This window comes from Salmo salar, chromosome ssa14 (assembly GCF_905237065.1).
Source record: "Salmo salar chromosome ssa14, Ssal_v3.1, whole genome shotgun sequence".
Lineage (NCBI taxonomy): Eukaryota > Metazoa > Chordata > Actinopteri > Salmoniformes > Salmonidae > Salmo > Salmo salar.
Window position 1 is genome coordinate 54,095,620 of NC_059455.1, and position 13,170 is coordinate 54,108,789.

The following is a 13,170-nucleotide window of genomic DNA, read 5'->3' on the forward strand; positions in this document are numbered from 1 at the left end:
GTATTTTACTTGAACTCTGTGACGCATTTATTTGAGCTGCAATTTCTGAGGCTGGTAACTCTAATGAACTTATTCTCTGCAGCAGAGGTAACTCTGGGTTGTCCTTTCCTGTGGCGGTCCTCATGAGAGCCAGTTTCATCATAGAGCTTGATGGGTTTTTGCGACTGCACTTGAAGAAACGTTCAAAGTTCTTGAAATGTTCCGTATTGATTGACCTTCATGTCTTAAAACAATTATGGACTGTCGTTTCTCTGCTTGTTTGAGCTGTTCTTGCCATAATATGGACTTGGTTTTTTACCAAATGGGCTATCTTCTGTATACCACCCCTACCTTGTCATAACACAACTGATTGGCTCAAATGCATTAAGAAGGAAAGCAATTACACAAACTTTTAACAAGGCACGCCAGTTAATTGAAACACTTTCCAGGTGACTACCTCATTTGTATGTATTATGGATCCAAGGCAGCAGGTACTTTTCCTGGGGTTTATTATGGATCCCCATTAGTTCCCGCCAAGGCAGCAGCTACTCTTCCTGGGGGTTTATTATGGATCCCCATTAGTTCCCGTCAAGGCAGCAGCTACTCTTCCTGGGGTTTATTATGGATCCCCATTAGTTCCTGCCAAGGCAGCAGCTACTCTTCCTGGGGTTTATTATGGATCCCCATTAGTTCCTGTCAAGGCAGCAGCTACTCTTCCTGGGGTTTATTATGGATCCCCATTAGTTCCTGTCAAGGCAGCAGCTACTCTTCTTGGGGTTTATTATGGATCCCCATTAGTTCCTGCCAAGGCAGCAGCTACTCTTCCTGGGGTTTATTATGGATCCCCATTAGTTCCTGCCAAGGCAGCAGCTACTCTTCCTGGGGTTTATTATGGATCCCCATTAGTTCCTACCGAGGCAGCAGCTACTCTTCCTGGGGTCCAACAAAATTAAGGCAGTTTATACAATTTTAAAAACATTACAATATATTCATAGATTTCACAACACACTGTGTGCCCTCAGGCCCCTACTCCACCACTACCACATACATCTACAGTACTAAATCTATGTGTGTGTGTATGTTATCGTGTGTGTGTATGCATGTGTCTGTGTCTGTGCCTATGTTTGTGTTGCTTCAAAGTCCCTGCTGTTCCATAAGGTGTTTTTTTTGTTGTTGTTTTTTTAAATCTAATTTTACTGCTGGCATCAGTTACTTGACGTGGGTGTTGTCCACAATGCTCGAGGGGTACCGACTCCAATTCCAGTGCCGGCCCCCGTCCTTCAGGGGCCTTCGTGTCACCACGGTGGCCGACCACCTGAAGAAAACCCTGCGGCTGGAGATCTCCTCACTCCTGGACAAGGGTGCCATCCGCAGGATCGAGACTTCAGAACGTCTAGGTGGGATTTACTCCACCTATTTTGTGGTCCCAAAAAGAGACGGCGGGTTTCGACCGATTCTGGACCTCCGCAACGTCAATGTGTACTTAAAGGTACTGAGGTTCCACATGCTGCCCGCAGCCCGCGTGTTGCAGGCCATGTCCAGGTACCAGTGGTTTGTGATGCTGGACCTGAGGGATGTGTATTTCCATGTTCCTGTTCACCCAGCTCATTGGCAGTACCTCTGATTCGCTTTCGAAGGGAGGGCTTACGAATTCATGGTTCTTCCCTTCGCCTTCTCCTTGGCACCCCGCACTTTCACAAAGTGCATGGACTCTGTCCTGGCACCTCTCTCGTCCCGAGGGTTGTTGATACTCAATTACCCGGACAATTGGCTGATTTGTGCCCCAACCAGGACGCAGGTCCTGTCAGAGACATGCTCCTGACCCACATCGGCGGGCTGGGCATTACTGTAAACGACAAGAAGAGTCGTCTGACGCCAACCCAGAGGGTGGACTTCATTGGTATAGAACTGGACTCAGTCATCATGAGAGCACGCCTGCCCACCAGAAGGATTCAGGCGATCTTATCTTGCCTCGACCACTTTCGGCAGGGTCGGATGGTATCCATCCTAACCTGCCAACACCTGTTGGGCTTGCAGACGGCGGCCTCGTTGTTGATTTCCCCTGGGCCTGCTCCATCTCCGGCCTCAACAACGGTGTTTCAACTCCCACCGGCTGCACCCGAAGCACCACCGTCACCACCAGACTCGGGTGACCACACAGTGGCTCTGAGGTGGCAATGTCACTCCTTTCTCTCAGGTGGGGTGGAGATGCTGAGGATGTGCTGCTGGTCAGCACAGACGCCTCCCAGTTCGGCTGGTGGGGTGTGACCAAGGGCAGGTCGGCCAGCGGCTGTTGGCTACCCCCTTGGAGCGGCAGGTACATCCTATACACTAGAGCTCCGAGCAGTACTGCTGGCTCTGGAGTCTCTCCTTCCATATCTGAAGGGAAGACATGTCCTGGTGAGAACGGACAACACCACAGTGGTGGCTTATATTGGGAGGGTGCAGGCGGACCTGTTTGCCTCCCTGGACAATGCACACTGTCCCCTGCGGTACTCCATGTCGGAGCCACCAGGGCCTCTGGGCTTGTTCTGGCTCAAGATTGGCCAGGGCTGGAGCTTTACGTATTCTCCCTTGATCCAGGCTGTGTTGGACAGGGCCAGGTTGGCAGAGAATCATCTGCTTCTGGTGGCCCCATACTGGCCCATACGAACCTGGTTCAGCCTTCTCCTGTCACTGTTGTCTGGGACACCTTGGTAACTTCCCCTGAGACCGGACCTGCTGTCTCAGGCCGGGAGAACTCTGTGACATCCAAGGCCGCACCGCCTCAGTCTGTGGGCTTGGCCACTGAACGGCACCAACGGTCCATTTTTAGGACTACAGGAGGGTGTAATGAACACCATGCAGAACGCAAGGGTGCCGGGCTACAACCGTGGCATACCAGTTGTGCTGGCGGTTGTTCTGCTCTTGGTGTACTGGTATTGAGGTTGTGCCTGAGTCAGGTGGGTTGCATTATGTCCTCCCAAATACCTGCAGTCTCGCTTGGATGAGGTCTTGACAGCCTCTACACTGAGAGGGTATTTGGCCACTATATCTGCCTGCCATGTGGGGTGGATGGACAGGCCATGTGGGGTGGATGGACAGGCCATGTGGGGTGGATGGACAGGCCATGTGGGGTGGATGGACAGGCCCTGTGGGGTGGATGGACAGGTCATGTGGGGTGGATGGACAGGCCATGTGGGGTGCCATCCCTTGGTCTCCAAGTTTCTGATGGGGGTTCTTCGCCTGCATCCAGCTAGGACCCGCTCAATGGCGAGCTGGGATCTGGATGTGGTCTTGGCAGCTTTGGCAAAACCACCTTTTGAACCGTTGAATTCTGCCTCCATGAAACACCTCTCTATGAAGGTAGCGATTACTTGGTAGCGATTACTTCCATGAAGAGGGTGGGTGAGCTCCATGCTCTTTCGGTCAGTTCAGAGTGCTACCGGATGGACCCCAGTGGAAGGAGTATATCGCTCTGCCCCAACCCTTCATTCCTCCAGACTGTTCTGTCAGACAGGGATGTAAACATCCCTTTTATCCTGTCTGCTTACGACCCCTCGGGGGCATCCGTCTGGGCCTCCCTCCGGCCATGCTGTGTCCTGTGAGGGCGCTGCCTGCCTATGTGGAGCGGACACGGTCAGTGAGAACAACAGACCAGCTCTTGGTCTGCTATGGTGAGAGAGTCTTCGGGACTGGGCTATCAAATCAGAGGCTCTCTCACTGAAAATGTGGAAATGATTACGACAGCATACTTCCTGGTTGGCAGGCCAGTGCTGGGATCTGTGGTGGCACATTCAACACGCTGCGTTTTGGGCTCTACTGAGAGGAGTGCCCCTTGCTGATATCTGTCCTGCGGCCAGCTGGGCTTCGTCTTGCACCTTTGCTAGGTACTATCGGGTAAATGTGGCCCCTCCCTCTGCGGTTGGTTCAGCGGTCCTGGGCGTCGTCTCCCCTTCCCGGGGACTGTGCCGGGACCCTCCCCCTTCCACATTGACGGCCCCTGCGTCTCGGTCCCTCGCTGGGACTTCGCCGCTGGCTGGCCAGGTCCCTCTAGCACCGAGTAATCTGGTACGTTTATACCAATATATTGAAGTGATCCAATATAGTGAAACATAACGAAGGTTACGTATGTAACCACGGTTACGTGAGCTATATGGATCACTCCAATCCTCTACGGTGCTACAGGCGACTCAAAAATGATGTAGAGAACGTGTGTCGCTGACATGGGGTCTATATATAGGGGCGGACCCCAGCCGTGACACAGGTGAACACGGGAGTAAATCTGTAAATCTTCACCTCAGAAGTATCCCTACGCCGCGGAGTGATACCAATATATTGGAGTGATCCAAATATCTCACATAACAAAGGTTACGTATGTAACCACGGTTACTCCAAGCATTTTATTCGTCTCAACTTGCTCAATGTCCACATTATTTATTACAAGATTTAGTTGAGGTTTAGTGAATGATTTGTCCCAAATGCAATGCTTTTAGTTTTAGAAATAATTAGGGTTAAACTTAAGGTGGTTGAGAGAATGCCGAGTGTGTGCAAAACTGTCATCAAAGTTAAGGGTGGCTTCTTTGAAGAATCTCAAATATAAAATTATATTTAGATTTTTAACTTTTTTTTTTCTTTCGTTACAACATGATTCGATATGTTATTTCATAGTTTTGATGCCTTCACTATTATTCTACAATGTAGAAAATAATCCTAAAATAAACTCTGTAATGAGGCGTGTCCAAGCTTTTAACTGGTACTCGAAGTATAAATCTCTACAGTAATAGTTTTGGGGCTTTCATGTTTTATCCTGGTTGGTGCACAAAAAAATCCCACACAGATTGGCTGTTAAATCAATATTTCAGTTTTATGCTCATACATTTCTAGTTATCGTACAGTCTCGCGATATCTTCTATAGTTCTCGTACAGTCTCGCGATATTTGACACCTTCAAACTTCTCCCATGAACCTTAGCGTGTTCTCTTTTCTAGCCGGCGCCTGAGAATGGGTACGTGTTTTCATCCTCCGGTCGCTGACACAATCCTTATCCATCACTTGTTTTAGCTCAGGAATATAACTATAATGGTTTGGCAGATTATAATTTTATTTGAATATCTACTGGAATGTTGTTGAATTGTACTGATATCCACATAGACGATTATTTTTCTACTTAATTTAATGTAAAAGGATGTCATGTTACAAGATGGCGGCTCTCATGGGCTAGTCTACTTGACTTGCAATTGAGAATTTTGCACATAGTTCTCAAATTGCACTGTCGCTTGTATTAATAGTTACCTAGTTTTGGTCTACCTTTTAGACCTAATATACATTGCTGTGTTTTGTTAGACATTTAGCTTGCAAGTCTTCCTCGTTTTAGCTAGTGATTTTAGTTGTAAGCTAGCGATAGGCCTCTGGATAATATTTTTAAAAAACGTGCTCAATTTAGTACCTCTTTTTACAAATGAATCTATATATCGATTAAATCGTTGCATGCTTACTAAGAAATGTGTATCTACTGGACTTTGTTCAGTGATTAGCGGGATCCTCTTTCTTAGTACTATGCTAATGTTGGGCTATGGCTACTCAGAATCACACTAGCTAAGGCTAACGAGCTAGCACTATGTAGGTAGTGGTACACATTTTAGTCATTTAGCAGATCCTCTTATCCAGAGCGACTTACAGTAGTGAATGCATACATTTCATTTCTCGCATTTTTTTTCTCCGTACTGGTCCCCCGTGGGAATCTAACCCACAACCCTGGCGTTGCACACACCATGCTCTACCAACTGAGCCGCAGGGAAGTACACGCCGTTCAGAGAAGTTTTGAGTGAATATGATGACAATTAGGTTTCCGAGATTACTGTGCGGATAACCACCTTGGAGAACTGACGCTCGCAGGCACAATGGCTTCTTTTTTTTGGGCTTTAATGTTGTTTTTTTGCAGAGTTTGCTTCTTTCTCACTTGTATCTCGTTTCTGTGGCCCAGGTATCTCTAGGGACAACTGGCATAAACGCCGCAAGACCGGCGGCAAAAGGAAGCCCTACCACAAGAAGAGGAAGTATGAACTGGGTCGTCCACCTGCAAACACAAAGGTAAAGGGACACCGACCACGTGTTGCGGTATTGTGGACAGTAGCTAGTGAAATGAGGGTTGATTGTGGTGTGGATGATTACGAATTGACCATAGGTAGGTCTGTTTTGACCGTTTTGGTTAAAGTTTTAGGACCTACCAATGACCCGGACTGTCATAGTTACACTGACACACCTCTGCCGAACAATGGGGGACATGTGGCCACCGGGTATCCCTATGCATGTAATGCAATGAATTCACTCATGATTTGTTTGGTTTCTACTATATATATTTTAAAAAATGCTTCTTTTGTCCTAGATCGGACCTCGCCGTATTCACACGGTAAGGACCCGCGGTGGCAACAAGAAGTACCGTGCTCTGAGGGTCGACGTGGGTAACTTCTCATGGGGCTCTGAGTGTAAGTTTCCATACTGGTCGTTCCGCTATGGATATCAGCTGTACACACTAATTGAATCTATAAAGGTGTCGTGAGTCTTTCCGTGAAGATATCCATGTCCAGTTCTGCTACTGAATGTTTGTGACGATATTTGTGACTCTGAGAAAGACAAAAGCTACATTCACCCATGAAACGCAATGTGTTTTGAGTTTTACTACCTACATGTGTGCATTTGGCCATAATGTTACTTTTGAAATGTTAAACTACACTGAACATAACATGCAACTGTCTCCAATATTTTACTGAGTAAAAAAAGTCAATTGAAATTAATTCATTAGGCCCTAATCTTATCACTTATCTCCCTCACTAGCTTTAAGCACCAGCTGTCAGAGCAGCTCACAGATCACTGCACCTGTACATAGCCCATCTATAATTTAGCCCAAACTACTACCTCTTCCCCTACTGTATTTATTTATTTTATTTATTTTGCTCCTTTGCACCATATTATTTATATTTTATCTTTGAACTTTCTTCAAACTACAAATCTACCATTCCAGTGTTTTTCTTGCTATACTTTATTTACTTTGCCACCATGGCATTTTTTTGCCTTTACCTCCCTTATCTCACATCATTTGCTCACATTGTATATAGTCTTATTTTTTTCTTATTTTTTTTTATTCTACTGCATCATTGATTGTATGTTGTTTTACTCCATGTGTAACTCTGTGTTTTTGTATGTTGTCGAACTGCTTTGCTTTATCTTGGCCAGGTCGCAATTGTAAATGAGAACTTGTTCTCAACTTGCCTACCTGGTTAAATAAAGGTGAAATAAAAAAATAAAAAAAAAATCTGTGGATTTCACACAACTGCAGGAATACACATACCTTAAAGGTTGGGCGCGTGGATGCTATGGATTACATTTCAGCTCGTGAAACATCACCAACACGTTGCCTTTATGTTATCTGTTCAGTGTACATTGTGCCATTTTTAAAGCTACTAAAACTCTCATGGCCCTGTTTTTTTTATTCTACACACTACTTCAAACCCTGTTTCATAACCCCAGTAATATTACCACTACACACACAGGTGGTAGTGTTGGTAATTGACACGGGTCTTGTGTTCATTTTGCAGGCTGTACTCGTAAGACCAGGCTAATTGATGTGGTGTACAATGCCTCTAACAACGAGTTGGTGAGAACCAAGACCTTGGTGAAGAACTGCATCGTTCTCGTCGACAGCCTGCCTTACAGGCAGTGGTATGAGGCCCACTTCGCCACTCCTCTGGGACGCAAGAAGGGAGCCAAGCTGGTACGTACAAGTCCCAAATGGCTACTATGTAGCGCACTAGTTATGGTTTTGATATACATTGAACAAAAAATATAAATACAACATTTAAAGTGTTGGTTTCATGTTTTAATGAGCCAACATTTTAATATAAATCCAGACTTTCCATACACAAAGCTTTTTTCTCAATTTTGTACACAATCCTTTATATCTCTGTTAGTGAGCATTTCTCCTTAGCTAAGATAATCCAGCCTCCTCACAGGTGTGACATCAAGAAGCTGATTAAACAGCATTACACAGGTGCACCTTGTGCTGGGGACAATTAAAGGCCGCTCTAAAATGTGCTGTTTTGTCACACAACACAATGCCACAGATTTCTCAAGTTGAGTGAGTGGGCAATTGGCATGCTGCCTGCATGAATGTCCACCAGAACCGTTGCCAGAGAATTTAATTTCTCTGTCATAAGCCGGTCTCCGACGTCATTCTAGAGAATATGGCAGTACGTCCAACCGGCCTCTGATCCACAGACCACGTGTAACCATGCCAACCCAGGACCTCCACATCCGGCTTCGAGGGCGTCTGAGCCCAGCCACTCAAACTGATAAAATTGTGTGTTTCGCACAACTGAACAATTTCTGCACTAATTGCTGTTAGGCGTTGTAACTGATTTTCAGTGGGTAAATACTCACCTTCGATGGCAACTGGCAGGTTGTAGAAGTGTGCTCTTTACGGATGAATCCCGTGTTTTAACTGTACCGGGCAGACAGCATGTGGGCAAGCGGTTTGCTGGTGTCGCCGTTGTGTACAGTGCCCCATGGTAGGGTTATGGTATGGGCGGGCGGGCATAAGCTACAGACACAATTGCATTTTATCGATGGCAATTTGAATGCACAGAGATACCGTGATGAGATCCTGAGGCCCATTGTCGTGCCATTCTTCCGCCGCCATCACCTCATGTTTCAGCATAATAATGCAGAACCCCGTGTCGCAAGGATCTGTACACAGTTCCTGGAAGCTGAAAATGTCCCAGTTCTTCCATGACCTGCATACTCACCAGACATGTCACCCATTGAACATGTTTGGGATGCTCTGGATCAACGTGTAAGACAGCATGTTCTAGTTCCCGCCAATATCCAGCAACTTCACACAGCCATTGAAGAGGAGTGGGATAACATTCCACAGGCCACAATCAACAGCCTGATTTAACTCTCTGTGAATTTATTTTTTATATATATATATATATATATATATATATATATATATATATATATATATATATATATATATATTTTTAGCTTTATTTAACTAGGCAAGTCAGTTAAGAACAAATTCTTATTTACAATGGTGACCTAGGAACAGTGGGTTACCTGCCTTGTTCAGGGGCAGAACGACTAGTCCACCGCTCTAACCACTAGGCTACCTGCCATCCCGAGTGTGTCGTGCTGCATGAGGCAAATGGTGGTCACACCCAAAACTACCATTTATTTAAAAAAAGGTGTCTGTGACCGACAGATGCATATCTGTATTCCCGGTCATGTGACATCCATAGATTAGGACCTAATGATTTTATTTCAATTGACTGATTTCCTTTAATGAAATGTCACAGTATCTGCAGGCCGGGGATAAACTGCACTAGTTGGCCTGTTTATTCACACTGCAGGTATAAACGGTTCAGTGAAATGCTTTCCTGCACACTCAACAGTGCAGTTAAATATATTGGATATCGTACAAGTATTCCATTGGTGCCCATCGTTAATCGATCGCCTAACGTCTTTATTTCCTGTTTCAGACTCCCGAGGAGGAAGAGGTGATCAACAAGAAGAGGTCGAAGAAGATCCAGAAGAAGTTCGACGAGCGTAAGAAGAACTGCAAGATCAGCCCTCTCCTGGAAGAACAGTTCATGCAAGGGAAACTCCTCGGTGAGTTTACGACCTCTGCTTCTACTGGGTAGAACTGTGCTGATTTTAAGGTCAGGGATGACCTGGATCGGGGCTCCTATTCTGTAATGTTTGATACATATACTCCAGGCTAGTTACTGTGGGTTTTCATCCTGGGACTCACGGCGTATTCAGGTTTAGTTTCCAGACATGCACAAACACGTGTGAGGGATCTTAAATGCTTTTTAGTCTAGGTCAGAACTGTCTGAATCGGGTGTGATGGTGCAGGGCTGGAATAAAACCCTGTGCTCCTTGTATCTTTCGGGATTGGGGGCTCGTTCCTCCCCAGCACTAACACCTTATTGACCGAACTTCATCAGTTGTGCTGGGCTGTAACGAACAAGTGTGAAGAACACTGCATTATAATGTGATGGTCAATTTATTCATGATATCTGAATCTTCAACGATAATACCCACATGTCAATTTCCTGATGAAACTTCTGTTAAATTTCTAATTGGTGTTTCTTCTCTTGACTTGGTAATAATTGTTCTTTCTCTCCCTTCCCTACGTCCCAGCCTGCATTGCCTCCAAGCCCGGCCAGTGCGGCAGGGTGGATGGCTACATTTTGGAGGGCAAGGAGCTGGAGTTCTACCTGAGGAAGATCAAAGCCAAGAAGGGCAAATAAATCAGCTGTTTGATACCATGTCAATAAAAACACAAGTCCCTCAAGTTTCAAGGTCTCTTTTTTTGTTGTTGATGTAACTAATCAACCGTATGCCATGGACAGGACACGTTGTGAAAGTGCCGGCGTTGCCCAAATTTACTCGCACCTATTATTCAAACATATCCACGCTGCATGTCAAAAGGCGTCTGTGTAGCAAGCTGCTAAAATGGGACTTGGTTCTATTTGAGACGTAAGTCGCTCTGGATAAGAGCGTCTGCTAAATGACGTAAATGTTCACTGCAAGTCCTGCCTCAACCATCTACTCGTTGAGTTTTCAGAAACATTCGAACCCCCTGGTAGATAGATGACTCTTCCCTTTTATATCTGGATTGACAATGGATGTGCCAAGAGCATCATTTTGAGGTCATGAATTAAAAAAAAGTTCACTAATGTATTTTAGGCTACATCTATGCTTATAGGCCTGTGGAAAAAAGAAACGTTTCGTGAGCTGAAATAAATTATCCCGGTCATTTTCATATGCACAACAATCTGACCTCGCCCGTTGTGCGCTAATTTGTTTACTTTGCTGTTAGTGAGCATTTCTCCTTTTGCCAAGATGATCAATCCTCCAGACAGGTGTGGCATCTCAAGAAACTGATATTTATTTGTCATATCACATACGTGTTTAGAAGATGGAATTGCAGGTGTAGTGAAATGCTTCTTCTCAGCTCTTGACAATGCAGTAATATTTAACAATACACATCTAAAGGAATGGAGTTAAGAAAGTAGAAGTATTTGGATGAGTCATGTCACAGCTGCAGGCTAAACTACAGTATATACATGAGTTGAGTAATACAAAATATGTGGAGGTTAAAGTGGCCAGTGATCACAAGTCTGTATATTGGGCTTCAACCTGTAATGTACTAGCTATTTTAACAGTGATGGTCTTTTGTACTTATTTAACCAGGTAGGCCAGTTGAGAACAAGTCCTTTATTTAACCAGGTAGGCCAGTTGAGAACAAGTTCTCATTTACAACTGCGACCTGGCCAAGATAAAGCAAATCAATTCGACAGAGTTACACATGGAGTAAACAAGTCAATGACAGTAGGAAAAAAAGTCTACAGTGTGAGCAAAAGGCATGAGGAGGTAGGCAATAAATGGGCCATAGGAGCGAATAATTACAATTTAGCAGATTAACACTGGAGTGATAGATGAGCAGATGATGATGAGCAAGTAGAGATACTGGTGTGCAAAAGAGCAGAAAAGTAAATAAAATAAAAACAGTATGGGGATGAGGTAGGTAGATTGGGTGGGCAATTTACAGATGGGCTATGTACAGCTGCAGCGATCGGTTAGCAGCTCAGGTAGCTGAAAGTTGGTGAGGGAAATAAAAGTCTCCAACTTCAGCAATTTTTGCAATTCGTTCCAGTCACTGGCAGCAGAGAACTGGAAGGAAAGGCGGCCAAAGAGGTGTTGGCTTTGGGGATGACCAGAGAGATATACCTGCTGGAGCGCGTGCTACGGGTGGGTGTTGCTATGGTGACCAGTGAGCTGAGAAGGTGGGGCTTTACCTAGCAGAGACTTATAGATGACCTGGAGCCAGTGGGTCTGGCGACGAATATGTAGCGAGGGCCAGCCAACGAGAGCATACAGGTCGCAGTGGTGGGTAGTATATGGGGCTTTGGTGATAAAACGGATGGCACTGTGATAGACTGCATCCAATTTGCTGAGTAGAGTAATGGAAGCTATTTTGTAGATGACATCGCCGAAGTCGAGGATCGGCAGGATAGTCAGTTTTACGAGGGTAAGTTTGGCGGCGTGAGTGAAGGAGGCTTTGTTGCGAAATAGAAAGCCAATTCTAGATTTGATTTTGGATTGGAGATGTTTAATGTGAGTCTGGAAGGAGAGTTTACAGTCTAACCAGACAACTAGGTATTTATAGTTGTCCACATATTCTAAGTCAGAACCGGAGCCTTGAGATGGAAGCTGTTAATCAGTCTTGGTCCCAGCTTTGATGCACCTGTACTGACCTTGCCTTCTGGGTTTTAGGTGCTAAGCCACATTTCTACAGCCTCCTGAGGTTGAAGAGGCGCTGTTGCGGCCTCACCACACACTGGGTGGACCGTTTTCAGTTTGATGTGTACGCAGAGGAACTTGAAGCTTTCCACTGTGGTCCTGTCAACGTGGACGGGTGGTGCACCACCTACTGGGGGACAAAATGTCACTTTAAATTTGCAGTTTTGTCACAACACAATGCCACGGATGTCCCAAGTTTTGCAGGAGCGTGCAATTCACATGCTGACTGCAGTAATGTCCGCAAGCGCTGATGGCAGTGAATTGAATGTTCATTTCTCTACCATAAGCCGCCTCCCAACGTTTTAGAGTTTTTGGCAGTACATCCAACCGGCTTCGCAACCACAGCACGTGTATGGCGTCGTGTGGGTGAGCGGTTTGCTGATGTGAACGGAGTGCCCCATGGTGGGGTTATGGTATGGGCAAGCAGGCATAAACTACGGACAACGACCGTAGCTTATGCTATGGTCGTAGCATGATAATGCACGGCTCCATGCTGCAAGGAACTGTACACAATTCCTGGAAGCTGAAAAATGTCCCAGTTCTAACATTGCTTGCATGCATACTCAGCAGACATGTCACCCATTTGACAGGGATGGGTAGGTTACTTTATAAATGTAATCTGTTAGTTACTAGTTACCTATCAGGTTGTAATCAGTAATGTAATCTGATTACATTCTGTTACTTTTAGATTACTTTCCCCTTAAGAGGCATTAGAAGAAGACAAAAAGGTATGTTACCAACTGAACAACATTTTTTTTAACCTTTATTTAACTAGGCAAGTCAGTTAAGAACAAATGTTTATTTTCAATGACGGCCTAGGAACAGTGGGTTACAGTGCCTTGTT

At 45.3% G+C, this 13,170-nt stretch overlaps 1 protein-coding gene and 3 non-coding genes across 4 annotated transcripts; all 4 read left to right on the forward strand.

Annotated features, from left to right (window-relative positions):
- Positions 1-4,936: 4,936 nt before the first annotated feature.
- Positions 4,937-10,312, forward strand: rps8a (ribosomal protein S8a). The gene is made up of 6 exons (NM_001140896.2): positions 4,937-4,965; positions 5,944-6,050; positions 6,346-6,445; positions 7,556-7,731; positions 9,497-9,626; positions 10,161-10,312. Exons 1-6 carry the CDS (start codon positions 4,962-4,964, stop codon positions 10,268-10,270), a joined length of 627 nt encoding a protein of 208 aa, NP_001134368.1. The 5' UTR covers positions 4,937-4,961; the 3' UTR covers positions 10,271-10,312.
- On the forward strand, positions 5,786-5,852 carry LOC123726932 (small nucleolar RNA SNORD55/SNORD39). The gene has a single exon (XR_006759041.1). It is a non-coding gene; the product is annotated as a small nucleolar RNA SNORD55/SNORD39 (small nucleolar RNA).
- Positions 6,117-6,223, forward strand: LOC123726939 (small nucleolar RNA SNORD46). The gene has a single exon (XR_006759047.1). It is a non-coding gene; the product is annotated as a small nucleolar RNA SNORD46 (small nucleolar RNA).
- Positions 6,523-6,591, forward strand: LOC123726938 (small nucleolar RNA SNORD38). Its single transcript, XR_006759046.1, has one exon. It is a non-coding gene; the product is annotated as a small nucleolar RNA SNORD38 (small nucleolar RNA).
- Positions 10,313-13,170: the final 2,858 nt, after the last annotated feature.